At 49.9% G+C, this 27,530-nt stretch overlaps 1 protein-coding gene across 1 annotated transcript; it reads left to right on the top strand.

Moving 5' to 3' along the window:
• Window positions 1-683: 683 nt before the first annotated feature.
• HSPA4L (heat shock protein family A (Hsp70) member 4 like) lies at window positions 684-27,530 on the top strand. Its single transcript, XM_049770027.1, has 19 exons — window positions 684-922; window positions 7,470-7,527; window positions 8,419-8,559; window positions 8,822-8,944; window positions 9,392-9,491; window positions 10,723-10,856; window positions 13,526-13,770; window positions 13,911-13,987; window positions 14,346-14,497; window positions 14,917-15,020; window positions 15,108-15,241; window positions 17,409-17,605; window positions 18,635-18,733; window positions 21,037-21,165; window positions 22,720-22,845; window positions 23,835-23,942; window positions 24,986-25,105; window positions 25,184-25,345; window positions 26,595-27,530. Exons 1-19 carry the CDS (start codon window positions 816-818, stop codon window positions 26,781-26,783), a joined length of 2,505 nt encoding a protein of 834 aa, XP_049625984.1. The 5' UTR covers window positions 684-815; the 3' UTR covers window positions 26,784-27,530.

Below are 27,530 nucleotides of genomic sequence, written 5' to 3'. Positions count from 1 at the left end.
ACCTCTACTGAGCCGGGGACCACCGTGGAGAGGCGGTCCAAGGAGTCGGGGATCCCCGCGGGACAGAACCGGCCACCCCAGGAGCACCCCAAGGAGTGAGTGGCGAGGGATGGGCGCAGCGCTGAGTCACAATGGGCCACGTTCGAGACCCAGCAGGTCCCCAGAAAGGGGCTGGGGCTGGATCAGGTGCTGGGGGTGGGGGGCCATCGCCAATACTGGGGCAGCTTAGGTCCCGGTAAGGAACCCCCTACTGCCCACAGTCCAGACCTTGGGCCCGTCCGATTGGGGATCCCGGCTCTAATAGGGGGGCTCCCCAGGATCTAATCGGGGCAGGGGTCTCCGGCGTCTGTTATGAGCAAGGGCTCCCCGAGGTCTATTGTGGAGGGGGGTCGCTTGGGGACTCCGGGTGGCGGGCCAAGCAGGAGGTGGCGGAGCGGAGGGAGCCCTCAGGCCTGTGTTACCTGGGGTGCAGCCCAGTCCTCCCCCGCAGCAGGCTTTCGGGAGGGAACTCTTGGCTAGCAGGGCCGGGGCGGAGGGCTGGGGCGGGGCCTGAGTTTGGGGCGGGCCCGTCGGCGGGAGGGGCGGGGCCTGTCAACGGGGCCAGGCCTGCAGATGGGGCGGGGCCTGAGGATGGGGCGGGGCTTGGCGGCGGGCACGCGCTCGGGGCGAGCGCAGGCGCAGAGTGCAGTAACCGGCGCAGCGACGGTCAGCGCGTCCGTCAGCCCGGCCTCTCTCGCAGGAGTCGCCGGCCCTGGGGCCGTAGCGCGGGAGCGGACGCGGACGCGGGCCCGGCGCCACGGCCGGTGGGCGGCGGCATGTCGGTGGTCGGCATCGACCTGGGCTTCCTCAACTGCTACATCGCGGTGGCGCGCAGCGGCGGCATCGAGACCATCGCCAACGAGTACAGCGACAGGTGCACCCCGTAAGTGCGGGCGCGCAGAACCTTCCAGAAAGACACCGGCCCGGCCCGCCCGGAGGCCCAAGGCGGCGTCTCCCGCGGGCACCGGCCCTTCGCCCCGGGAAGGCCGGAGCGGGACCTGGCGGGGCGCGGGGCGGTGTCTGCGCGGGGCAGGCCGCGCTTGGGGGAGGGGGAGCCGGGAGGCCCTGGGGACCGCCCTCGGGTGCAGGGGGCTGGGGAGACCCTGGGGTCCCCTCCGGGTGCAGGACGCCGTGGGGACCGCCCTCGGGCGCGGGGAGGTCCTGCGGGACCCCGCGCCGCAGTGTCTGTCTGTCTGTCCCGCGCTGCGTCTCTTCCCTCCCGGGACGGACCGGGCCCCCCGCCTGTCGTGACCCCGGAGCTGCGGCCCCTCTGCACCGAGGTCGAGGAGGAACTTTGTTAGTCCGCGGGCATCTCCTGCACCTTGCGGGGTTTTCCTCCCGAGCGAGGTCAGCTCAATCAGCCTGGGGTTCCCTTCCCTTCCCGGCGGGCGGGCGGGCCGGGCTGGCATTGGGCTCTGTTTGGCATCTTTCAGGGCACAGTGAGTGTGGGTGAAGCCACAGACTGGAGCCACTGTAACTGAGCTTACGTAACTGTCCCTCACTGTCCGTGCTGTGCTGGGACCCTAGAGTGAGATCCCAGAGGCCCGACCGTTGTGAGTTTTCAGCACTTCGGCGCTGTCCACCACAGCCGGGTCTGGATGCAGGACTGGAGACCATGGTGCCACTGGGCCTTCTGTTACTTGGGGAAAGCTGGCAGGGCTCCCTGGAGAGTGTGAGTGCTCTGGGAAGCAGCAGCCAGCTGGGGGTCCCCTTTCCTGCATCTGGGCAAAACTAAGGCAATTCGTTGTTTGGCGGTGAGCAGGCAGAGAAACATCATGGTGTGTGTGTGTGTGTGTGTGTGTGTGTGTGTGTGTGTGTGTGTGTGTGTGTGTGCGTGTGTGTGTGTGTGTGTTGTGTGTCACACTCAGTACAGCACTCGGGTTACTCCTGGATCTTTGCTCAGAAATCATTCCTGGCAGGCTAGGGGAACTATATAGGATGCCAGGGATCAAACCTGGGTCCGTCCTGGGTCAGCTGCATGCAAGGGAAACTCCCTACCACTGTACAATCGCTCCAGCCCCTGAAACATCATGTTCTAACATTCATCTGGGTCCCTAGCTAAAGCTGGCACACACACACACACACACACACACACACACACACACACACACACACACACACGGCATTTATACCTTGCATGTGGCCAGCCCAGGTTCTCTCTCAGCATCTCATAGGTTTTCAGAGTGCTGCCAGGAGAAAGCCCTGAGCATCTATGCATTGCTGGGTATGGCCCCCAAACCAAAGAAATAGAAATAAAGTATGTTCAATATACATACATATATATGTGCACGGTTCTGGCTAGTGGGGGTATTTGCCAACAGTGGGTGCTTTGGGGTGAGGAACAGAGTTCCATCAAAGGAGCAGAGTTGTTCTTCAAGGAGATAGTCTGTTGTGCTGTTAAACTTTAATGGCCCTTGTATTTTGGATTTAAAATACTATTATTTCAAGAGATTTTTGTTTAGGCATCTTTTTTTATCATTAAAAATCTGTGATTAGACTTATTCTCCAGCCCTTAGGAGTGAGGCTTTAATTCTTCAATATTGGGGCCCAGAGAGATAGCACAGTGGCGTTTGCCTTGCAAGCAGCTGATCCAGGACCACAGGTGGTTGGTTCGAATCCCGGTGTCCCGTATGGTCCCCCGTGCCTGCCAGGAGCTATTTCTGAGCAGACAGCCAGGAGTAACCCCTGAGCAACGCTGGGTGTGGCCCAAAAACCAATAAGTAAATAAATCTTCAATATTTCTTTCATATTTGCAAAGTATGAAAGAAAGCTTGGGGAACTGCTTGGCACTCTGTTGTCTCCTGTGAACTGTGCCTCTGGTGGAAAAGGTCCAGGATCAGCTGGGGAGTGGAGGGGAGGCCTCTGTGGACACAAAGTCTGGAGGAGGAGGAAGCTCACGTCTTAAAAAAAGCATGTCTCTGTTGTTGGAGCTGGAGTATGTTTTACTCTGAAGTCACCTTCCCTGGATTCCACTCCGGGGAAGAAGCAGTGGGACACACCTGGGAGTGCCCGAGCATTTACCTCAGCGCTGCAGAATGCAACCCACATGTCGTTGCACAACATGTGCTCACCTTTAGAGCTAGATCTCAGGTTCAGATTTTAAATAATTTAAGTGCTGGAGAATCACAGATCATGTTAACCTCCCCCTCGTGTGTAGTAAGCACAAAATGAGTCTCTTCTCTCAAAGAATATGTCAGTGCAAGCTCCTTGCTGCTGGCTGTTAGTTGAAGGGGCTTGGCATGCTGTTTGTAATCTCATAATTGATGATGAGTGCAGAACATTTGAAATACCACAGCTATGCTCTGGTAAAACTTGATTCATGCAAGTGAGAATTTGATCTAAGCAAATCTTAACCTACACAGTCCTAATCACAATGATAAGATACAAGTGATTGTGTTATGACTCTTGTCTTTGAAGTTTGGTGAATCTTAAGAGTTAATCAGATTTTTAAATAGTGTATTTAATAACTAACTTCACCCATAAATAATATCTCAAAACATGCCTATTAGGGAAGGAGAGATAGTCCAGCAGGGAGGGTGCTTGCCTAACACATAGCCAACCCTAGGTTCAATTCTTGGTGGCTTGTATAGTCTCCCAATATCTGTCAGGAGTGATCCCTGATCACAGAGACAGGAGTAAGCCCCAAGTATTTCTGGGTATGGCCCTCAAACAATAAAGAAATAAAATACAAATATGCCTAATAAAGTAGGGAATTGGTTTTTAAGATACTGTATTTATTTGAGGAAAGGAGTGGTTGGGCCACATCTGGCATGCTCAGGACTCACTCTTGCTATGCTCAGGGCTCACTCCTGGCTCTGTGCACAGATCACTCCTGGCAGTGCTCACATACTTGTGTGGTGCCTGGTATGGGACCAGTGCCCGCAACATGCAAGGCCAGTGCCTTAGCCCCTTTGCCTTCTCTCTGGGCCTGTCTAACTCGGTAAACATGTGTTTTCTGTTAACACACCAAGGTATGAATTGATTTTAATGCTTTGATTTGTTATTCCTGGTTCTACTCTGGGATCACTCCTGTCAAGCTTAGGGGACCATATGGGATGCTGGGGATTGAACCTGGGTCAACTGCTTGCAAGGCAAGTGCCTTTCCCAATATACGATTGTTCTGGCCCCTGAACTAATTGGTTTTATAACACTTACTGTAAGCATTTCTGATGGTACTTCAGAGCCTATATGCAGTACTAAGGATTGAACTGGTGTCAGGCAAGTACATTAAGAACCCTAGAATTATTTCTTTAGTCTGCATTTGAAATTCTTAAATTTTTATTCCATTTTACTGATGTGAAACTTATATTTGTTGCCCATATTGAAAATCAGAGTTTTTATTAATCCTATATAAGGAAGTTTTGGTTTTTTTTTTTTTAATTTTGGTGTTTGGGTCACACCCAGTGGTGCTCAGTGTAACCCCTGGCTCTGTGTTCAGAAATCATTCCCGGCAGGCTGGGGGGACATTTTGGGATGCCAGGGATTGAACATGGTTTGGCCATGTGCATGGCAAATGCCCTGCCCACTTTACTATTGCTCTGGCCCCAAAGTTTTGTTTTTTTCTAAGTAACAAATGAAAACAAAAGGCAGCAAAAGCACTTTTATGGGCACTGCAGTAACCAGTCAAGTTTGGGGAGTAATAATCAGATATTTTCTTATTACAGAGCTCTCAGCTTCCTGCCTTTGTTTATAAACACTGAAGCTCTTCCAGAAATGAATGTTTTCCCTAATACATTTGAGCCTGAGCCACTGTGGAATCACATTCCAGAGAACCCTCTGGAAACCTGGGCCACAGTTCAGTTCTCAGTGGGCAAGGGCAAACCCCTTGCCCAGCTCAGATTGGCCCTCTGGAGGTAGGGTTAGGGGCAGGGGTGCTGTATGCTAAACCTGCCACCACCTGTGTCTAGAGCGGTGGTGCCAGAACCCTGCTGTTTGCATGGACAGAATGTGGATGGACCTTCAGGACAGGGCTCAACAAGGTCTGGTCCAGTCCCGAGTGTAGTTGGTATCTCCTCTCAGTCAGGGCCAAGACAGAACAGAGGTACTTCAGGAGATAGGGATAGTTTGAGTCTCAGATGCTGGTGTGGCAGCCCAGGTCTTGGGTGATTTCTGCAGGTCTCGTAGGCAGACTTTGTATCAGGCAGAAAGTCCACCCAGAAGCCAAGGGAGGACCCTGCATGAGCTGCCTTTGCTCAAAAGCTCTTATTTCCCAGGAGTCAGAGACCCAATGCTGAGCCTGCCTGTCTACACTCCACTCTGTCCCCCAATGCTGTGCCTGCTTGTCTACACTGCTCTCTGTCTCCTGCCAGATGGACTCAGGGAGCAGACATATTCTCCCGTGGCTCTGGTCCTCCCCTTTCATTGACACCTGGACACCAATCTCTGCCACTTCCACCTACTCCTAACTGTTCCCATCTTCTCTAGAAGAAAGTCCTTCCTGCTGGTCCTAATGCTGCTCTGTGTTGATCATTTCCGTGGGCGATAAATTCTCCAAGGACAGAGGTGGTTGCTAGTATATGAAGAGCGTTGGGTGAATGTTTGGTGTTTGACTAATTATTGGCATGACAGCTGAGGTTCTGGGAATGCCGAGTCTTCATGGAAGTAAAGCGGTACTGTGAGACTCCACTCTTGCCTGCAAGGGCACTAGCGTGCAGTGTGGCAGGCGTGGGGGAGCATTCTGTCCCACACATGTTCATTGAGTCAAATAGCCTGTGAGTGGGCAGATTATGTCATTTGTCTTTGCCAGAGGAAAACTGAGGCAAGTCCTTATCAGCTGACATCTGCAGCTCAGCTGTAAACTGAGAGCTAGGATTTTGGGTCTGACAGCCTGGCCTTACTACAGGTCTCTCAATAGGCTATGGAATAGTAGAATCAATAGGCAATTGTAATGATCAGAACTGCATGATACTTAGGTATTTGCCCATTCTTTTAAAAATTTTTAGTCTGGGGCCGGAGAGATAGCATGGATAATATGACATTTGCCTTGCATGCAGAAGGACGGTGGTTCGAATCCTGGCATCCCATATGGTCCCCCAAGCCTGCCAGGAGCGATTTCTGAGCATAGAGCCAGGAATAAACCCTGAGCATTGCCGAATATGACCCAAAAACCAAAATAAATAAATAAATAAAATACTTTTAGTCTGTGTGTGTATGTGTGTGTGTGTGTGTGTGTGTGTGTGTGTGTGTGTGTCACACCTGGCAGCACTCAGGGGTTACTCCTGGCTCTATGCTCAGAAATCACCCCTGACAGGCTCGGGGGACCATTTGGGATGCCGGGATTTGAACCACCGTTCTTCTGCATGCAAGGCAAATGCCCTACCTCCATGCTATCTCTCCAACCCCTTTTAGTCTGTTTTTATGTTTGAAACTAAACATGATTATGGGGGCCTGGAAGGTGGCGCTAGAGGTAAGGTGTCTAACTTGCAAGCGCTAGCGTAGGACGGACTGTGGTTCGATCCCCCAGTGTCCCATATGGTCCCACCAAGCCAGGGGCAATTTCTGAGCGCATAGCCATGAGTAACCCCTGAGCATCAAGTGGGTGTGGCCCAAAAACAAAAAAAAAACCAACATGATTATGAAACTATTCATAATACACTTGTTTCTTGATATTCAGTGGCCCAACACAAGCCCCACCACCAGTGTGGCCTCCCCTCCTTCAGAGCTCTCTCCTTCCCTCATCTCCCAACCAGCCTGCTCCATTAACAGATACCAAATAGTCTAGACACTGTAGAATGTAGATTGTGAATCACAACGTGTATCTCATAGCAGTGTTACTAGGCTCATTTTCTGCAGCTTCATTGAGCTCTTTTTTGCTGCCCAGGCCTTCTGTGTCTTTGTGTTTAGTGAGTTTAGTTGGCTTCTATGCTGTTTCCCCCATCCAATTGGCGGTGCTCCTCCTGGACTGTCAGTATGTGGAGTTTAGAGGTGTCCCACAGCCACATATGTGGCCGCACACTTAGGTATTCCAGCTGCGGTAATTCTGCAGTTCTGCAGCTCAGTGTCTGAAATCCCTCACAAAGCTGAGTCCTTTATAGCTGGAGGATGACTGAGCCTCTCCACAGAGTCCCTATTAGCCCCATCTGAGAAGCTTCCAGAGACCTTAGCCTGGAGACCAGTGGATAGTCTCACATCTGGAATGATTCAGTGGTAGTGAGATCAGTCCAAAATTTTAACTTTTTTTTTAAACCAGCATTTTGTTATTTGTGAAGGGTTTTAAATACACAAAACTTCAGTATTCTATAATAACCATGAGATCTGGCAATCTGGTGCCTTGTATGCAGATGACCCTGTTCCACACCTGGCTTCCTTCACCAGAGGTTGCTCCCGAACACAGAGCGAAACCAGCTCTTAAGCAGTGCCAGGTGTGCCCCTGGAGCGCTGTCCGCCCCTGACCTGATGCTTGCACATAGCCTGTATTCTCCCCTCTGCAGGGCCTGCATTTCTCTGGGTTCCAGGACTCGAGCCATTGGGAATGCAGCAAAAAGCCAGGTGAGGTGTGGGTGGAAGAGCAGGGGGTGGGGAGGCAGCCTACAATGTATGAACTGGATCCTGATGACCAGCTCTCACTTAGACAGGCCCACACTTGGGGTCATTTCATTTGGGCAGTGCTGGGCCCTGCTGAGCCATGGCTGAACTCCACCTGTAAGGTCAAGGTGCACTGCCCTCTGTGGCCCTTCCTAGAGGTACCTGTGTGCCAAACCGTAGCCTGCCACCAGGGCTCCTGCCTCCCCTCGTAAGCAGGAAAGGGATGTGTTTTGTACTTCTGGCCGTGAGCAAAGTTGGGGCATCAGGATTGTCTTAAAGGTCTATATCCTCAGAGGAAGAGGCTGTCAGGGGCGGCTATAGTTCAGAGGAGGAGGGATGGGGAGGAAGCAAAGACTTACTCACTGAGGAGAGATGCAGTATATATGGATTTTGATAGTACTTGGAAACTGCAGTTTTATTCTTTTTTTGTTTTTGTTTTTTTTGTTTTTGTTTTTGGGCCACACCCAGTGACGCTCAGGGGTTACTCCTGGCTATGTGCTCAGAAGTCATTCCTGCCTTGGGGGACCATACGGGACGCCGGGGGATCAAACCGAGGTTCGTCCTAGGCTAGCACTCTCAAGGCAGACACCTTACCTCTAGCGTCACCACGCTGGCCCTATTTTTTTTAACACATTTTGAATCTAATATTTATAGGAAAGGAGGAGTTTCAGGGGCAAAAGATAAGTTGCATTCATGTTGCTTGTTTAATTTTACTCTGGTCTGAAATCCAGAGACCTGAATGATCTAATTCTGAGGCTGAGCATGTGGGATAGTGGACCTGGTGGTCCCTAAACATTTGAATGGGGTTGATTTCACATTCATTAGAGCTGTAAACCAAACTCTTCCTGCTGACAGATAGTCACGAATGTACGAAACACCCTCCATGGCTTCAAAAAGCTCCATGGCCGCTCCTTTGATGACCCCATTGTGCAGACCGAGAGGGTCAGGCTCCCCTATGAGCTACAGAAGATGCCGAATGGGAGTGCAGGTGTGAAGGTGAGTGTAGGTGTATGGGAAGGGCAGGTGTGAGGGGAAGGCAGCTGTGGGGTCTCAATCTGTTGAGGGATACACATTGCATCTCCATTTGGGGATAAGGAGATTCCTTTTTCCCACAATTGAGAGAGAAGGAAGATAAAGAAGCATGTTCAAGCCAGGGGGAGTTTGGACTTGAGATGAAGGACCAGCAGGAGCCCTGAGGCTGCAGGGGGGAATCTTCCCTCATAGAGGCATCCCTAAGTCACTGCTCCTTTCGGCTCAGGTGCGGTACCTGGAAGAAGAGCGACCTTTTGCCATAGAGCAGGTCACAGGGATGCTGCTGGCCAAGCTGAAGGAGACAGCGGAGAATGCCTTGAAGAAGCCTGTGGCTGACTGCGTGATCTCGGTGAGCCTCACACATCGAGATGGTCGGGTCACCCTCACACAAGTCTCTGGGCGTGGTCTGAGTTACCCTCATCATACAAGAGGGTGGTGTGGGTCATCCTCACATATGTCCCTGGTTGGTAAGTTCCTGCACTTCTCCAGAAAATGGCTTCAGTCCATTCTTAAGTCATGGAAGCAGACACGTTTTCTTCCAGATCAAACCAACACATCATTTCTAGAATGCTTTGGAAATGCTGCAGTATTAGCCCATCTTACTGACATATATAGTGTTCAGACTCAAAACGTCACCTGACAGTTGGAATATCATGATACAGGAATTGTCCACTGAGGCCTGGCGCTTTGCCTCACTCCCTTACCTTTGACACCATTCTTCTTCACCATTCTGAAACTTTGTACAGTTTTCAGTTGCCTTTATGTCCACAGCTGGCTCTTCCCTGTTTTTCCCCAGATTCCTAGCTTCTTCACTGATGCTGAGAGGAGGTCTGTGATGGCCGCTGCCCAGGTGGCTGGGCTCAACTGCCTTCGGCTGATGAATGAGACCACAGCAGGTAAGCGAGGGAAGCCAGTCAGCACAGTGGCACCTGCCTCTTCTCACGGGCCCTTCCCGTCCTCAGTGCACTGTATCCAGGCACTTCCCTCCCCATAGCCCCATATTTGTTCCTTCCTCTCCACCATTGCATCTTCAGAAATGGCTCTGTTGTCATCTGACAGCTGCTTAGTTTTTGTGTCAAAAACATACTGGCAGCAAGTAGTGGTATCATGACAAACTAAGCATCGTCACTGTTGTATAGAGAAATGGAAACATTGGCCAGATTATTGGAAATCCTCCTGCTCTGGCTGCAAGGGTCGCATTGAGCCCTGTAGATTTAAAATATAAAGTATAGGGGGCTGTAGAGATAGCACAGCGGTAGGGCATTTGCCTTGCACACGCAGCCAACCCAGGACAGACCCTGGTTTGATTCCCAGCATTTCATGGTTCATATGCTACCTGCCAGGAACAATTTCTGAGTGCAGAACCAGGAGTAACCCCTGAGCACTGCAGCATGTGACCCAAAAACAAAATATATGTGTGTATATGTACACACACACACACACACACACACACACACACACACACACACACACACACACACACAAAGTAAAAAGTCCACATATTGGGTGAGGCTGCCCTAGGCACTGTATTTCTAACCCCTCAAGCGAACAGGTCTGATAAAGAAGGGTAACAGTGGAGAAATACTCACGAGCGGTCAGTTAAAGTTTAATGGGGGAGGGTACAGAGATAGCACAGTGTTAGGGCATGTGTTTGCCTTTCAGTCAACCTGGGACTGACCTGGTTTGATTCCCAGCATCCCATATGGTCCCCAGAGCCTGCCAGGAGTGATTTCTGAGCATAGAACCAGGAGTGACCCCTGAGTGCTACCAGGTGTGGTCCAAAAATAAAATAAAAAAAGTTTAATCACAGTCAGCTTGCTTTTATTCCATTTCTCTGTCATGTGCATTTCCTCACATGTGGTTCTCTGCTAAGCTTTCTGCTGCTTCTCTTCTGGCTCTCTGCCTTTTGCTGCTCCTTTCTCAAACCTCCTTTGATGTAGACCTTTTATTCTTTATTTAAAATAGCCCATCCCATCTCAGGTGAGTTGGGTCTGACCATCTATGTGGACTTTTACATACTAAAAGAAGAGGTTAGGGAAACAGGAAGTTGGGGGCAGGGTTACAGAGCCCCTCAAAGCCTATCCCACTTGCCTGCCTGACCCCTGATCGTGCTCTTGCTCTCCACAGTTGCACTTGCCTACGGGATTTACAAGCAGGACTTGCCTGCTCTGGAAGAGAAGCCCCGGAATGTAGTCTTTGTTGATATGGGGCATTCTGCCTACCAGGTCTCTGTGTGTGCTTTTAACAAAGGGAAACTGAAGGTGAGTCAAGACCAATGCGCTGAAGAGGCTCATAGTAGCCCAAGAGCCTGAGTTCTGGGGCTGAGTCCTGGCTTGGCCATGTGGTGGGATCATACCCTGGGGACAGTGCAGTAAATGTCCTCATGAAACTGTTGACTGAGAGATGGCGAGTTCATATGTGATGCTCAGAAACCTGAGGAAGCGCTTCCTGCTCTCAGCTGAAGCACTCAGCTCCCACTCAGCCCCACAGCCAGGAAGCCTTTGTTCTGTGAGCCCTTGGTTTGCAAAGTGATCTAGTCACTCTTGGTCCCTGTCTCGTGTGCATTGGAGCAATGCTCCAGGGGCTCGCATTCCATGGTACTGAGGTACCACTCATGCAACATACTCTCTCCAGCTCTGTATTGCTCTTATTCAGACTAAAGTGCGTCTCCATAATGGCAAAGTCTCAAACATGGATGATCATATGATCAGATACTATCAAACACCAAAAAGCTCTAAGTCACTAAAATGGAGAAACTCGAAGAAATGGGTCAATGCTTAGAATCTTACAAACCTGCCAAGAACAAAGGGTTCTAAAGACTTCCTGGAAAGCATTGAGTGAGCAGGGACTTTATTAAGACCTCATAAGAGTCTCCAAGTAGAGGAAGAGATTTAAAAATAAAAAATCCATTAACCAGCAGAGCAAAGTCATGGCTACAAAGTCAGTGCACAAAAGTGTTGAGTTTGAATGTGCAGATAACCAAATAGAGATGCTTTGAGAACAGCACCATTGAGGGGCTGGAGCAATAACAGCAGGTAAGGCACTTGCCTTGCACACACTCAACCCGAGTGGATCCCTGACATTTCGTCTGGTCCCCTGACCCTGCCAGGAGTGATTCCTGAGTGCAGAGCCAGGAGTAACCCCTGAGCTTGCTGAGTATGACCAAAACACAAAACAAGAAACTCAGGCTAAAATAAAGATATCCTTCTGAATAGGGGAAGATAAGCCCCTCCAAAAATGGAAAAATGTATAGACCATTCCCTCAGAGGAACACAGGGATGATCCTGAGACTTACGAAAAGGTGGTGGATTGGGGGGGTGTGTGTTGTTGGCACATATAAGGGGAATTCGACTCAGAAAGGCAGATGTCATCTCATGAATGAGGTGGGGGTGGGGGGGAGGCATAGAGAACAAAGAGAACAAAATCAGCCAGTGCACTGAAAAGGGACCATTTCTTAATCTTGGGAGGAATGTTCTTTGGTTCAGCCTCTGGGAAAAAATACAGAGATTTCACAGAAAAGAAAGAATTGAGCTTCCCTGTGTCCAAGTGATGCCATTTCTTGACATTTCTTCTCCAGACACAGAAACAGGTGCGAGAGATAATGGAGGGGTTAAATGAAGGTGTTTTTGGCCTTGCCAAGGCTGACTCCAGCCCAGCTTTATCTGGCCTCTGAACTGCCTGGAGATAGCCCTGAACACCACTTGGGTGTGGCCCTAAAGCAAAATGAGAACAATCCTGAAATAAATGCAGTGCTCCGTGTAGCAGTTAGTACATGAAAACCACCCTAGTGTCCAGACAAGTGAATGAATAAAGAAGTTGTGACATAACTACACTCAGTGTGATACTTTCTCTAAGAAAGGGTGAAATTTTGCAATGTTTTGCAGCCTGGATGAAACTGGAGAATATCATGTTAAAATCAGTCAGAGAGAGAACGACAAATGTCTGCTGGTCTCTGAGCTGTGGGCAATAGAACAACAAAGCCTGCACTATGGCAGACCCGTGGCCTTGGAGGGACACTGGAACCGCCCAGCAGTGAGGGCATGGGGCAGGTGGCTGGAGTCCACCGGATGGGACTGAGGGGTGACTGCATTAGAACCATGAATGCAGACACTACTGTAGGCATGTTTGCCACCTGTGATGTAGGAAAGGCAGTTACACCAGAAAGCCTGGTTGCTGATTTGTGATTGACCCAGTAACAGTATTTAGGCCTAACTGCAGGACTTTGGCTTCTCTCCTTACCTGATTGGTTATTTGTTTACTCTCTTAAATATGGTTCTTGGGGCCAGAGAAAGTATAATGGTTAGGGCACTTGCAGAACTAGGTTTGATCCCCAGAACCCCATGTGTTCCTGAACCCTGCCAGGAGTGATGCCAGAGCACAGAGCCAGCAGTCAGCTCTGAGCATTACTGGGGGAAGTCACAAACTGGTTCTTAGTTGACCTTTCCTTCATCACTGTGGGACCAGAGGGAGTGAGGTAAGGGAAGTTTTATTGGCACAGATCCATTGTTTTGGGATCATAATTTTCTCTGGGTTCCAATAAAGCACCTGTACTGTAAAGATCATTCCCAGCAAGTAAATATGTTGCTACTGATAGTAAATCCAGATCATGTGCCCCAGTCTTGTGGACACATCCTGGGCTGTGATTCTTTATCTGAAGATTGTTCATTTTCCTTTTTTTTTTTTTTTTTTGATTTTTGGGCCACACCTGGTGATGGTCAGGGGTATTTCTTGGCTATGCGCTCAGAAATCGTTCCTGACTTGGGGGACCATATGGGATGCACCGGGGTAGCGAACCGCAATCTGTCCTAGGCTAGCACTCTCAAGGCAGACAGACGCCTTACCGCTTGTGCCACTATTCCGGCCCCATGATTGTTTGTTTTCTATCATGCATACTTCTACACAGTACCCACTGCAGGTTTCCATCCAACAGGTCCTGGCCACGACCTTTGACCCCTACCTGGGTGGCAGGGACTTTGATGAGGCCTTAGTCAACCATTTCTGCGACGAGTTTAAGACTAAGTACAAGATCAGTGTCCGTGACAACTCTCGGGCCCTGCTGCGCCTGTACCAGGAGTGCGAGAAACTCAAGAAGTTAATGAGCGCCAATGCTTCGGACCTGCCACTCAGCATCGAGTGCTTCATGGACGATCTAGATGTGTCCAGCAAGATGAACAGGTGGGCTAGGCCATGCTTCTGTTGGGGGGCTGCGAGGAGCTGGGCCAGGACCTGCCCTGGTCATGTGTATAGCCCCACTCCCCCGCAGCCCAGACCCAGTCTATCCCTTATCACACCAGAGCTTTTACCTCCTTTCCCAGGGCTCAGTTTGAACAGTTATGTGCTTCCCTCCTGGCCAGAGTCAAGCCACCTCTGAAGGCTGTGCTGGAACAAGCCAGTAAGTAGGCACCCTGGGGAGAGCATCCCTGGGGGTTTGCAGATGTTGACAGCGCACTGTGTGTGTGGCATGGGCATATTTCACCTGCCTTCCTCCGGGAAGGCTGCCCCTCAAGACTAGGCATCTACACTGCCCCCTTTCCTGCCCCCACAAAGAGAGAGCGGCTACCTGGTGAGGTTGGAGTCTAGAAGAGAGGGGAGCACAGATTGGCATGCCAGGCCCAGCCCTGAAGGCAGAGAGGGGACCCCCCCTCCCGCATCTGTCTGCCTTTCCTCACTTCTGTCACTGTCATTGCCTGCTGAGCAGACAGGTACTATGGGCCTGTGTCCCTTCCCTTCAAGAGTGTCGTGTTCCATAGACTTGCAGCCTGAAGACATAAGCAGTGTAGAGATCGTGGGGGGTGCAACTCGGATCCCCGCAGTGAAGGAACACATCTCCGGGTTCCTTGGGAAGGACGTGAGCACCACCCTGAACGCTGACGAGGCTGTGGCACGAGGCTGTGCCTTGCAGGTACGTGGCAGCTCCTCCTCCATCCCACCGGCAGATCCCACCTCCCTGACCCTATGTATCCTCCTCACTGTTACCTTACAAAATTCCAACACTGCTGGTGGGGAATCCCAGCCTTGCATGTGTGAAGCTTGGGCTCATCCCCAGCACTGCAGAAACAGGAAACTAACTCTTCCGTGGGAATTGACAGTGTGTCTATAATTTCTGGAAGGTCAAAGACTGGGCAGTCTCTGCTTTCAGCTTTTTGTTTGATTTGGGGACTCTGCTGGGGGTGGGGGTGGGGGTGGCCACATGGACTGGAACCAGGTTGCTATACTGTGGCTCCAGTATAGGACACAGAGCAGGCCCTGGGTTCAAGCATCCTTCCGGGCCTTCGTTCCTGCTGGCTCCTGTGCTGCCTGAGACTGTCTCTTTCCTTTCAGTGTGCGATTCTCTCCCCCGCGTTCAAGGTGCGTGAGTTCTGTATCACCGACCTTGTGCCCTACTCTATCACGCTGCGCTGGAAAGCCCTGGATGATGGGGCCGGGTATGTCCTTCCACTCTGGTTCTGTGGCACCCACAGTTGAACCAGTTGCCCTTTGCTCCTAATGGGCTTCTCCCTCTGCCTGTGTAGGGAGTGTGAGGTGTTCAGCAAGAACCACCCCGCCCCATTCTCCAAGGTCATCACGTTCCACAAGAAGGAGCCGTTTGGGCTGGAAGCTTTCTACACTTACCCACATGAGGTGCCTTACCCAGACCCCAGAATAGGTGAGCTACCCCCACCTGCTATCTCATGTAGGGCTGTGTGAGAGAGCAGGTGCCTGAGCCCCCACAGCTGTCACACTGGAATGGTGCTGCCAGAACAGTCTGTGAGTGCAAGGAGAGTGACTGTGCTCCCTGAATCAGGTGGCAGCAGACACTCAGTGGGCAGAGTCAAGTACCCATGGTAGAATCAGAACCAAAGCAGGGTTCCACACAGCACATCTGGGCCTGTGTAGTTCTGAGCCCCTGGTGGAGCTTGGGGGTCCTCGGTGGTGCCCAGGGCCCTATCCTGGCTTCCAGGGCATGGCATATGTTTACCCCCACCTGTTCTTCTGGTACCTGAATTGTGTTGCTGGCCTGAAGCAAGACAGAGACCTTTTGGGCAGATGCCTCTGCATCATCCAGCCACACCATCCTTTCCCCTGTGACCCAGCAGGTGCTGCCCATTTGGGCTGTGGACAAAGCTGTCCTGGACAGGGAAACATAATAGGCTGGGGTTCTGGCTCCTGTCTCAGTACCCTGCAGGTTAGGGGCAGATGGAAACGGAGTAGGATTTCCAGCCCCAGCTCCATGTTAGTGTCCTGCTCTTCCTCTGTTCTTGTTATCACTGTAACTGAGGAGTCTTTGAAATAAGACTAGTTTTATTTTTTTGTTTGTTTTGTTTGGTTTTTTTTTGGTTTTTGGGCAATACCCAGCGGCACTCGGGTTGCTCCTGGCTCTGTGCTCAGAAATCGCTCCTGGCAGGCTCGGGGAACCATATGGGATGCCAGGAATTGAACCCAGCTTCGTCCTGGGTCGGCTGTGTGCAAGGCAAATGCCCTACTGCTGGGCTATCTCTCTGGCCTCCTAGATTTCTACTATAAAATTCTACTATAGGGCTGGAATGATAGCACAGCAGTAGGGCGTTAGCCTTGTATGTGCCTGACCCAGGATGGACCCGGGATGGACCCAAGGTTGATCCCCTGTATCCCATATGGTCCTCTGAGCCTATACCAAGGATGATTTCTGAGTGCTGCTGGGTGTGGCCTAAAAACCAAAAAAAAAAAAAAAAAACCAAAAACAACCTCTACTATAAAAATAAAATAGAAGTAGATTTCTCTAAGTGAAAGGTATATGACCTCAGAATGATCTGTAACAGAATTAACTGATTTTGCTGCAAATGAGCCCAGAAATATTTTAAGTACTTTATATCTGAACTACCAAGAAAAAAAATTATTTTGGTTTTGGATTACACCCAGTGGCTCTCATGGTTACTCCTGGCTCTGCGCTTAGAAATTAATCCTGGCAGGCTCAGGGGACCATATAGGACGCTGGAGATCTAACTCAGATTGATAGTTTTCAAGGCAAATGCTCCATCCCCAAGAAAATTATTTTTACAAAGCTTAAAACAACATGCGGTCTGGCAAGTTAGGCAGTACAGCAGGCACTTGCTAGCACAGCCAGCTTTGTTCAATATATGGTGTGTTATGCCCTAACCCCCATTAGGAGTGATCCCTAAGCACAGATCCAAGAGTAAGCCCTCCCCCCAAAAAAGAAAAAACACCAAACCAAAAAGGGACTATTTGGTTTTCAAATTCAAATTAAATGTTATTTTAGTTTTTGAGAAGAAATATTATAAAGGACTTTACAGTTCTGGTCAGGGGGCCAGAGCAGCAGTACATAGTGGGTTGGGCATTTGCCTTGCACCTGGCTGACTTGAGTTCAGTCCCTGACATCCAATATGGTCCCTGAGCCTGCCAAGATTGATCCCTGAGTGCAAAGCCAGAAGCAACACCAGAACAGTGCCCGGTGTGCCATCCCACTTTAAAAAGAGGCTGGTCCAGTGGGCTGGAGCACAAGCCCTGCCTGTAACTGGCTGGGTCTGAGCCCAGAAAGCAGTGCTTTCTCAGCACATCCCAAGGCACATGAGTCAGAGGAAAGTGGCCCTGGGTGTGAGGCCTGGCTTGAGGCCCAGCTCTATGGGTACCCAGCAGGATGACATTGAGAAATGAGAAAGGCTGCCAGCTGCAAGCCAGGCTGATGTGAATAAAATCCAGTTCTTTCTGGCCTGGATCTGGGCATCTGAGCTGGACCCTGGCCTCACCAGACCAGCTTTGGGTGAGGTGGGCGTTGCGCGGTGGGAGACTGGGTGTCCTGGAGGCCCCACACTGACGGAAGCTCTTTCTCCCCTAAGGGAACTTCACTATTCAGAATGTCTTTCCACAGTCTGACGGGGACAGTTCCAAAGTGAAGGTCAAAGTCCGAGTCAACATTCACGGCATCTTCAGTGTGGCCAGCGCATCTGTGATTGAGAAGCAGGTAGTAGAAGGGGACCACAGCGACATTGCCATGGAGACAGAAGGAGCCGCCAAGAATGACAAGGATGATGTGGTAGGTGCTCGCTGAGCCATCTGGGCCTGGGCCAAGAGGGACAGACCAAACTCAGGCACACTTGTGGGTCTGAGTACTGGTGAGTGGCAGGAGGCTACTTCTTGTAATCCCCTGCACCCTCGCCTGTTTGCTCAGGTTCCATTTCTAGTCTGTCCTGTGGGGAATTCCATCTGTCACTTAATCTCTAATTTGACGTTGAATAGTCACCCCTTCCCCAGGGCCAAGTGCAGCCATCTGTCTTCACTGATTTCTCTGTTTCCTTGAGCTGCACAGATGCATGTACACACATACACACAGAGAGACCCAGACACACAGAGAAACATGCATGCATGCACACATGCATGTACACACATACACACACACACACACACACACACACACACACACACACAGAAACACACCCCGAGGAAGCGGCCCTAATCCCATCCAGAAGTTTGTCCTCTGTGCATGTCTCATCCCATCAGACTCCATCCCCTGGAGTTACAATGCTCCAAGACATTGTGTCCCCTGCATCTATCGAGAAGAAATGCCCCTGCTCTTGCTCACCTGCCCAGTGACTCCCAGGCCCAAGCTGGGTCCCCTGCATGGAGCCATGGGAGTTACTTTCAGCCCTGTCTATCCCTTTACACTGACCATGACTGCTCACTTGTCCTGGGAGCATCAGCCAGAAACGTACCAGCAGGTGAGGAGACCTGGCCGAGTGTCTCGGGCCTCCCTGCCAGGCTCTCTTTTGAGCAGGTCCTGGCTGGGCCTTTGTCTCAGGCTCTATCCCAGGACTCTGGCCATTCACTGCAGAGGAAAGTGAAAGATGGTACTAGTTAGTTAAGCACTTGTGGAGGAGCTTCTTGCCAGGAGTGGGAATGTTTGGGCCATACCTCAGAGTGCTCAGGGATACTCTCATCACTGTGCTCTCTGCCAGAAGTGCTTGTGGGACATGTGGTGTCAGGGATCAGGAGTGACATTCTGCCTTATGCAGTGAAGGCACCTTACTCTGGTGCTCTTTTTCCCGCTGGGCTCTATTTTTTCTAGGACAAAATGCAAGTGGACCAGGAAGAAGGCACCCCCCAGAGGTGCCATGCAGAGCACACGCCAGAGGAGGAGATCGATCACTCCGGCAGCAGGACCAAGGTGAGTTTTGGACTGCGGACACTGATGATCACGAGAGCTCCCTGCTGCTCACTCCTGCCTCCATGAAGGATGAGGCTAAAACCAATTCCTATGCTAAAGCATAGACCTGGGCCAGAGAGCTAGGATGGGTTAATGCATTTGCCTTGCATTCACCTGGCATGACGTGTGGACCAGAGTGAGCCCTAAGCACAGAGCCTGGAGTCAGCCCAGTGGATGCCAGGTTGTCCACACAAAGGTTTTTAAGAAATTTTCAAGATTTCATTTTAATAAATGAACCTGAACAGAGTCTATAGTTAATCCCATGACAATATACTCCAAGAGTGGAGAAACCCTGTATCTCGTAGGCCAAGGGAATTCCTTTTCGAATGACCCCAATATTAACTGTGCCTGTGCAGGAGGGGGGAAAAAAGGCAAAAAGCACAAAACATTTTTTTTATTTATCTAGTTTTTATCGATGTCTTTGTTTTGGTGTGGTTATTGAAGTTGTTGTCTCCATTTATATTTATTTATTTTTCTTTTCTTTCTTTATATGCTCTGCCATGTTTTTTATCTCAAGACCATGGCTTTTATGTGGTGCTTATCTTTATTGTTGGAGAACTCACTGGATATTTTATTTGGCACTTCTTTTTGTACTGTTGGGGTGTTTCACCTTTTTCCCCTTCATTTCTCAAACCTAGGATAAGAGCCTCTAGAAGGACTCCTCCCATTTTCAGCGTATTTGATTTTTCCCCCAGTTTATTACTTTTCTCTTCTTCTTTTTTTTTTTTTTTTTTGTGGTTTTTGGGTCACACCCGGCAGTGCTTAGGGGTTATTCCTGGCTCCAGACTCAGAAATTGCTCCTGGCAGGCACGGGGGGACCATATGGGGCACCGGAATTCGAACCAATGACCTCCTGCATAAAAGGCAAACTCCTTACCTCCATGCTCTCTCTCTGGCCCCTACTTTTCTCTTCTTCAAACAAAACCGCATAACTTGAACTATCTAGTCCCGCCTTCCAATTAGAGGAGGAAATAAGGGAGGTACCAAGACCAAACAGGTGTAAGACCACTAAGTAGTAAGCTAGGCACAGAGAGGACCACTTATTCTAGCAGCCCTGGGGGTAAGGGAGGAGGATATGGGAAGTAGGACGGGAATGGAGGTGGAGGGAGAACTATTCAGTGATGGGAATCCCCCTGATTTTATATAATATGTACATAAAATATTATTGTCAACAATATGTAAGCCACTATGATCAAAATAAAAATTATATTAAAAAAGTATTTCATTTTAAACTTGAGGGACAGGGGTGTCCATGATAAGACAATATAAGATAAACCCTCAAATCTCAGTAAAAAAATCTTGAACTTGGGTCCAGAGTGATAGCATCGCGGTAGGGCATTTGCCTTGCAAGCAACCAACCTGGGACAGACCCAGGTTCGATCACTGAAATCCCATATGGTCTCCCGAGCATGCCAGGAGCGATTCCTGAGCAGTGCCAGGTGTGGCCCAAAAACCAAAAAAAATAAAAAATAAACAAAACAAACAAAAAAAACCATTGAACCTGTATTGAACTATAACACCAGCTTTTTATTTTACTTTTTTATTTTTATGGGGGGACCTGGCTCTATGCTTGGGAGACCATGTGAGATGCAGGAATGGAAGCCTCAGCTGTGTCAAGGCTAATGTGTTACCTGCTGTACTGTTACTCTGGTCCCTAATGTGTTTCTTGGCTTATATATTTTTTTTAATTTTTGGCTATACCAAATAATACCCCAAAGCTGAATCCTGGCTCTGAACTAGGGTTCCTTTTTTTGGGCTCTGGGGACCATATGGGATGCCAGGGATCAAACCTAGGTTAGCCACAGACAACATAAGTGCACTGTCATGTCAGACCTCATTTGTTGTGGTGATTTTGTTTTTTGTTTTGTTTCGGTGTTTGGTTTTTGGGCCATACCCTGTGATGCTCGGGTTACTCCTGGCTATGCACTCAGAAATCACCTCTGGCTTGGGGGACCATATGAGACACTGGGGATCGAACTGCAGTCTGTCCTAGGTTGTGCGTGCAAGGCAAACACCCTACCACCTGCACCACCACTCCGGTCCCTGTTACGGTGATTTTAACTTGCATCTCCAGCCCAGTATTTTCAGTGTTGGGAGATCTGCTGCATAAATTATAAAATAATGTCAGCATTCAGGACATGGTTTTAGATCAGTCAGTACAGTAGGTAGTCATGTTTTTGCATAATCTTACTTATCTGCAGCCACTTTTAAAGTTCATTTGTAGCTTAGTTGGAAATTCATGCCACTCTTTGTTCCTTTTGCAGTCAGACAAACAAGATCGCCCCAATCAGATGATTAAAAAGGGGAAGGTGAAGAGCATCGACCTGCCCATCCACAGCAGCCTGTGTGGACAGCTAGGCCAGGACGTGCTCAACAGCTACATCGAGAACGAGGTGGTGACCAAGACCTCAACCCCACATGGCCTCGCTTGTCCTCCTCAAATGTGGGCTGAGGGTGGCCAGACCTGTGTGGCGGGGTCCCCTGCTACAGAATGTGGAGATGGGGGTGATTCCTCTGGGTCACAGCCTGCAGGTCCTGCATAGTCGTGGAATCCTGACTAATCCCCCAAAGCCCTGATTATGAACAAGCTCAGCTGTGGCCAGTCTTTGTATTGAAAATATTGGGGGTAGGACCGGAGAGATAGCATGGAGGTAAGGCACTTGCCTTGTATCCAGAAGGTCGGTGGTTCAAATCCCGGCATCCCATATGGTTCCCCGAGCCTGCCAGGGGTGATTTCTGAGTGTAGAGCCAGGAGTAATCCCTGAGCACTGCCGGGTGTGACTCCCCCCCAAAAAAAAATACCATCAAAATTTAAGCAATTATTTTGGGGCCGGAGAGATAGCACAGTGGTGTTTGCCTTGCAAGCAGCTGTACCAGGACCAAAGGTGGTTGGTTCAAATCCCGGCGTCCCATATGGTCCCCCGTGCCTGCCAGGAGCTATACTGAGCAGATAACCAGGAGTAACCCCTGAGCGCTGTCGGGTATGGCCCAAAAAAAAAAAAAAAAAATATTGTTGGGGGGCACACCCAGTGGTGCTCAGGGGTTAGTCCTGGATCTGCACTTAGAAATCACTCCTTCCTGAGCACTGCCAGGTGTGGCCCCAAAACCAAAAAAAGAAAAAGAAAATCATTCCCTTGCGGGGTTGGGGACCATAGAGGATGCCAGAGATCGAACCTGGGTCAGTCAGCCACATGGAAGGCAAATGCCCTACCCACTGTGCTATTGCTCCGGCTCTAAGATTTTTTTGTTATTTCTTGGGACCACATCTGGTGATACTCAGTGGCTATTCCTGACTCTGTACTGAGAAATCATTCCTGGGTTTGGGGAGCCATATGGGATGCCGGGAATCAAATCCAGGTTGACTATATGCAAAGCAAGTGCTGTGCTATTGCTCCAGCCCTTCAAAAGACTTTTGATATATCTCCCATGTGTGAGCAGAGCAGCCTGGGGTCCTCCTGGACCATGTGTGAATGTAGCATTCTGGGGTCCCAGGCATGTGCAAGGCTGCAGGTACTATGGAAAGCTATGTGTCCAGGCCTTGGTATGCCCTGTGTGTGTGTGGTTGTGCAGAAGCCTGATGGGCACAATGTACTCCTGTCCCATGTTGGCAGAGCACGTCCCTCACCAGGTAGTTGCTTCCATTAGCCCCAATGCCTTCCCTTTTCCCTTTTCCCAAGCCCTCTCAGTCCCTTTTCTGCCCCTTTTCACAGATATCTGGGCTCAGTAGCTTTGTTCCTACACTTCAGGGTGCAGTGTCAGCACCTTTTATACCCCCTTGTTTGCCTTCTGAGGAACCAGTGGACTTCTCTGTAATGACAGTGGCCCCACAGAGGCCTCCCTCCCCGACCTTCATGCCACAGGGTGGGGCATGGCATGTGTGTAGGGTTGGGTTTCCCGTTTTCTAACCAAGTGTGCTTAAAGCAGCTCATGTAGCACTTTCCGACTAGGGCAAGATGATCATGCAAGATAAGTTGGAGAAGGAGAGAAACGACGCCAAGAATGCTGTTGAGGAGTATGTGTATGACTTCAGAGACAAGCTGGGCTCCACCTATGAGCCCTTTGTCACTCCCGAGGTGAGTCAATGTGTGGAAGAGGTGCAGGTGTTCTATCCTGTATGGACAGACTGGCCCAGGACCGAGGGCAGTGTGGGAGGGAGAGACAGTTTGTGTGTGTATGAATGTGTGTGTATGAATGTGTGAGAGAAATTGTGTGTGTGTGCGTGTGTGTGAGGATGAGACCATTTGTGTGTGAATGAGAGACAGTTTGTGTGTATACATGAGTGTTTGTGAGAGATGATTTGTGTTTATGTGGAAGATAGTTTGTATGAGACTGTGAGACTGTGTACATGAGTGTGAGAGAGTTTGTGTGTGTACATGTCATGTGTGTAAGAGATGGTTTCTGTGTATCAGTGTGTGAGAGTTACAGCTTGTGTAGACTGTATGTGAGCATTTGTGTTGGGGTCTGGGTGTAGGTATGCAGGACTATACAGCCTGAAGACCGCCCATCTCCTAAGGCGCATGAGTGTGTGTGTGTGTGTGTGTGGCCTTGCAGGCACTAGCATGTCCTCTGAAGGGGGTGAGTGTGAGGGGCAGAGCGATATCTCAGCGGCCAGGCATTTGCCATGCATGTGGCTGACCAGGATGGACCTGGGTTCAATCCCCGGCATCCCAGATGGTCACCCGAACCAGGAGCAATTTCTGAGTGCATAGCTAGGAGTAATCCCTGAACATCATCAGATATGGCCCAAAATCCAAAAAAAAAAAAAGGGGGGGCGTGAGTGTGGTAGATTCTCTGGTGATTATGATCAGCTTCAGAAGGGTGCTGCTTACCATGGACATAAAAGTACCAAGTACAGTATCTCTGTCCGTCTTTGTGAGCATGTTTGGTTTGAAAGGCTATTAATTCTTTCAAACCACAGAAGAATAGTTAAAGCATGTTTGTAAGTAAAACTCAGAAAAATCTTCAATCTAATATTCTACACTTGTAGTAAAGTGTTGTCCTCTCTGACTTGATACTAAGCAGAATACTTTTCACTGGTTTCTCTTAAATATATGATTATTAGGATGCAGATAAACTGTCTGCTATATTAGAAGACACTGAAAATTGGCTTTATGAAGAGGGAGAGGATCAGCCTAAACAAGTTTATGTGGACAAACTTCAGGAACTCAAGGTAAAATGGATGGTTGGTGTCAAAGTGGAAGATAACCACTGTCCCTGAACCCGGTTGCTCGCATGGGCCTGGCTGGACCCCTGTGTGGCCATGTACATGCCACACACACCACCCATATGCACACTAGACACCTGCTTACCTACATGTCACAGTACATACCACTATACATACAGTAACAAACATATCTACCACATTAACACCACTCATACACACACACTGTACACACAACATATCTACCACTATACATCACACCACATATCATCCATCCATACTCACACATCGCACACACACACACACACACACACACACACACACACACAGAATCACACACACCCTCACCCACCCCGCACTCTGCTGAAACTCTCCTGAGGGTGTTGGGGGAAGGCTGCCTCCCAGGAGCCCTGAGTTCACAGCTCTTCTTCTGTGGACTGAGGTGCTGATGAATGGGCCTACGATTCTGGGGTTAGAGCAGACGGTATCCCTGCCCTGTGATTGACTGACCAAAGGGCTGTCCTGCTCCAAGCCTCGTGGGAGCAGCAGAAAGGAAGGAAGCGTGTGTTGGCCTCAGATGGGCAGTCTTGGGCACAAACCCGTCCTTTGTTCTCCTTCTTGCATTCCTGGAGGCCAGCTGGGAGGGGTATAGGGCCCTGTTAGAAATGCTACCAGCTGGGCCAGAGTGATATCATAGTGGTAGGGCATTTGACTTGTACAAGGCCAACGTTGGACGGTCCCCAGTTCAATTCCCAGTATCCCATATGATCCCCTGAACCTGCCAGGAGCAATTTCTGAGTGCAGAGCCAGGAGTAACCCCTGAGCACCACTGGGTGTGAACCAAAACACAAAAACAAAACAGAAATGCTCCCAGTTGTGGAACAGGGATGAATCTGGGCTATGGCTGGGAGGGAAGGGGCTGGCGGCCTTGGGGAACTGAGGAATGCACCAGAATCCACTGCCTCTGCCCAGCCTCTGAAAGGACTGTGAAGCTTGTTTTCTGTTTAGACTCAGTAATGCTCATCCCCTTTAAATGTCGCTTCTGTTGGCAGAAATATGGGCAGCCGATTGAGACTCGCCATGCAGAGCATGAGGAGAGGCCAAGGGCTCTGAATGACCTGGGCAAGAAGATCCAATTGGTCATGAAGGTGCTAGATGCGCACAGAAACAAGGTGCGGGGCTCGGCGGCACACTCCTAGGGAGGCTCCAAGTCGGGCACCTGCCAATGTTTAGCCCGATCTCTCCAATAGGATGAACGATACGATCATTTGGATCCTGTGGAAATGGAAAAAGTCGAAAAATACATCAGCGAAGCCATGAGCTGGTTGAACAGTAAGATGAATGCACAGAACAAGCTGAGTCTCACTCAAGACCCTGTGGTGAGAGTCTCGGAGATTGTCACCAAGTCAAAGGTAAGGAAAGGTAGAAGTAGAGGGTGCGTTAGGCCCACATAAAGCTGATCCAGCATCAGTCTTGGGGTAATCTCTGAGTGCAGAGCCAGGAATGATCCCTGAACACACACACACACACACACACACACACACACACACACACACACACACACACACACACACACACACACACACTGTAGTAGAGCTTTCTCTCCTGTCTCTCTGTCTCTCTCTGTCTCTGTCTCTCTCTGTCTCTGTCTCTGTCTCTCTCTCTCTCTCTCTCTGTCTCTCTCTCTCTCTCTCTCTCTCCGTTCATCCCTCCAGTAGAGCTTCCTCATTGCAACTGTGCCTTGAGAAATCATCTACCTATAGAAAAACTCAAGGAAAAACAATATATTAAGATTCTAGGGCCCGGAGAGATAGCACAGCGGCGTTTGCCTTGCAAGCAGCCGATCCAGGACCAAAGGTGGTTGGTTCGAATCCCGGTGTCCCATATGGTCCCCGTGCCTGCCAGGAGCTATTTCTGAGCAGACAGCCAGGAGTAACCCCTGAGCACTGCCAGGTGTGGCCCAAAAACAAAAAAAAAAAAAAAAAAAAAAGATTCTAGGGGCCAGAGAGATAGCATAGTGGTAGGGCATTTGCCTTGCAAGCGGCCAACCCAGGACCAACGGTGGTTCTAATCCCAGCATCCCATATGGTTCTCTGAGCCTGCCAGGGGCAGTTTCTGAGTGCAGAGCCCAGAGTAACCCCTGAGCGTTGCTGGGTGCGAAACCCCCCCCCCAAAAAAAATGATTCTAAGAAAGAGGTCTTGCCTAAAACTGGTTTTCTGAAAGACAGGAGGGATTTGAGCAGGCTAACTATCAAGTCTAGGCTTCATGAGGCTAGAGAGACAGTTCAGGTGAGGGCATTTGCCTTGCATGCATATGGAATGTCAGGTTGACCCCTGACATCCCATATGGTCCCCTGAACACTGCTAGGAGTGATTCCTGAGTTCAAGCCTGGAAGAAGCCCTGAATATCATCAGGTGTGTATCTTGCAAAGAAAAGAAAAAAGAAAAATATTTGCATAGAGGGCAATGCACTGGCTTTGCACACAGCTGACCCTGGTTTGAGCCTGGGAACCCAATGGATCTGGCCCTAAAACACAGTGACCAAACAACTCAGGGAGTTTAAGACTGGAGGGTGCCCCTCCGCAGACAGCCTTTGAGCTCCGGGAAAGTTATGTGCTTGCCTGGCCACTTTCATACACTCCCTGTGCTCTTGTGTTTTAGGAACTGGATGATTTCTGTAACCCCATCATTTACAAACCCAAACCCAAAGCAGGAGCCGACGATAAATCCCAAGCTCATGGTGAGCACAACGGGCCGGCGGATGGGCAGAGTGGGACGGATGGCAGAGCAGAGCCCACAAGGGATGGTGCCCCACGCAGCAAGGGCTCGGGGGAGATGGAGGTGGACTAGCCCCCAGCCGCAGCCTTGTCCCAGGGTTTCTGGAGTAGTTTTGAAAATGTTTTCATGAAAATGGAGTCATCTCTGTTCCTTTCCCTCGCTGTGAGTCTCGCCTTCCACGTCAGTGTAAGCGCTTCTAGCACGCTTTCTGTCAAACACACAGGATCACGCAGAGTCCACACCGCCCCAACTTAGCCTCTCTTGAGAGCTTCAGGTCCTTTGCTCAGGAAAGGGCACTGCAGCTGAAGTAAACTGCAGCCTCTGATGCACTGTTTTAGTTACTGTGTTAGGATTTCACTATTAAAGCATGTAAGAAGGTCCTGGACACCCATCTATTGCATTGGTGTGGCATGAGCTCCGAGGCTGGGCAGGCCTGGGGAAGCCTGTGGTGATGGGAAAGTTTGGTGTCCAGAGGAATGCATACCTCATCCCCGTCAGTCACTGTGCAGGTGTGTTTGTCACTTGTCCGAAGACCAGCTCAGCTGAAAGAAGGAATGTTTGTGCTGCAGGAAGGTGCTCCTGACCACCTCGTTTTCATTCCCTAGTTGTTTGGTTCTCTTCATTGATCTTACTGACACCACAGCACAGGGTAGAGTAGGAGAAAAGGCAGTGTACAGCATTAATCCATTGCTGATTTCTGTTAAGATATACATACACACTATTAAATATGTGGCACTTACTTGAAAAGAAGCGCTTATCCCTGAAGTCTTAGAAAATAATGCTTGTAATAAACTGTTCCCTATCTCCCGGCAAATAGAA

The sequence above is a fragment of the Suncus etruscus genome, chromosome 3, assembly GCF_024139225.1.
Source record: "Suncus etruscus isolate mSunEtr1 chromosome 3, mSunEtr1.pri.cur, whole genome shotgun sequence".
NCBI classification, from domain to species: domain Eukaryota; kingdom Metazoa; phylum Chordata; class Mammalia; order Eulipotyphla; family Soricidae; genus Suncus; species Suncus etruscus.
This window is presented reverse-complemented; position numbering and strand designations above follow the sequence as displayed.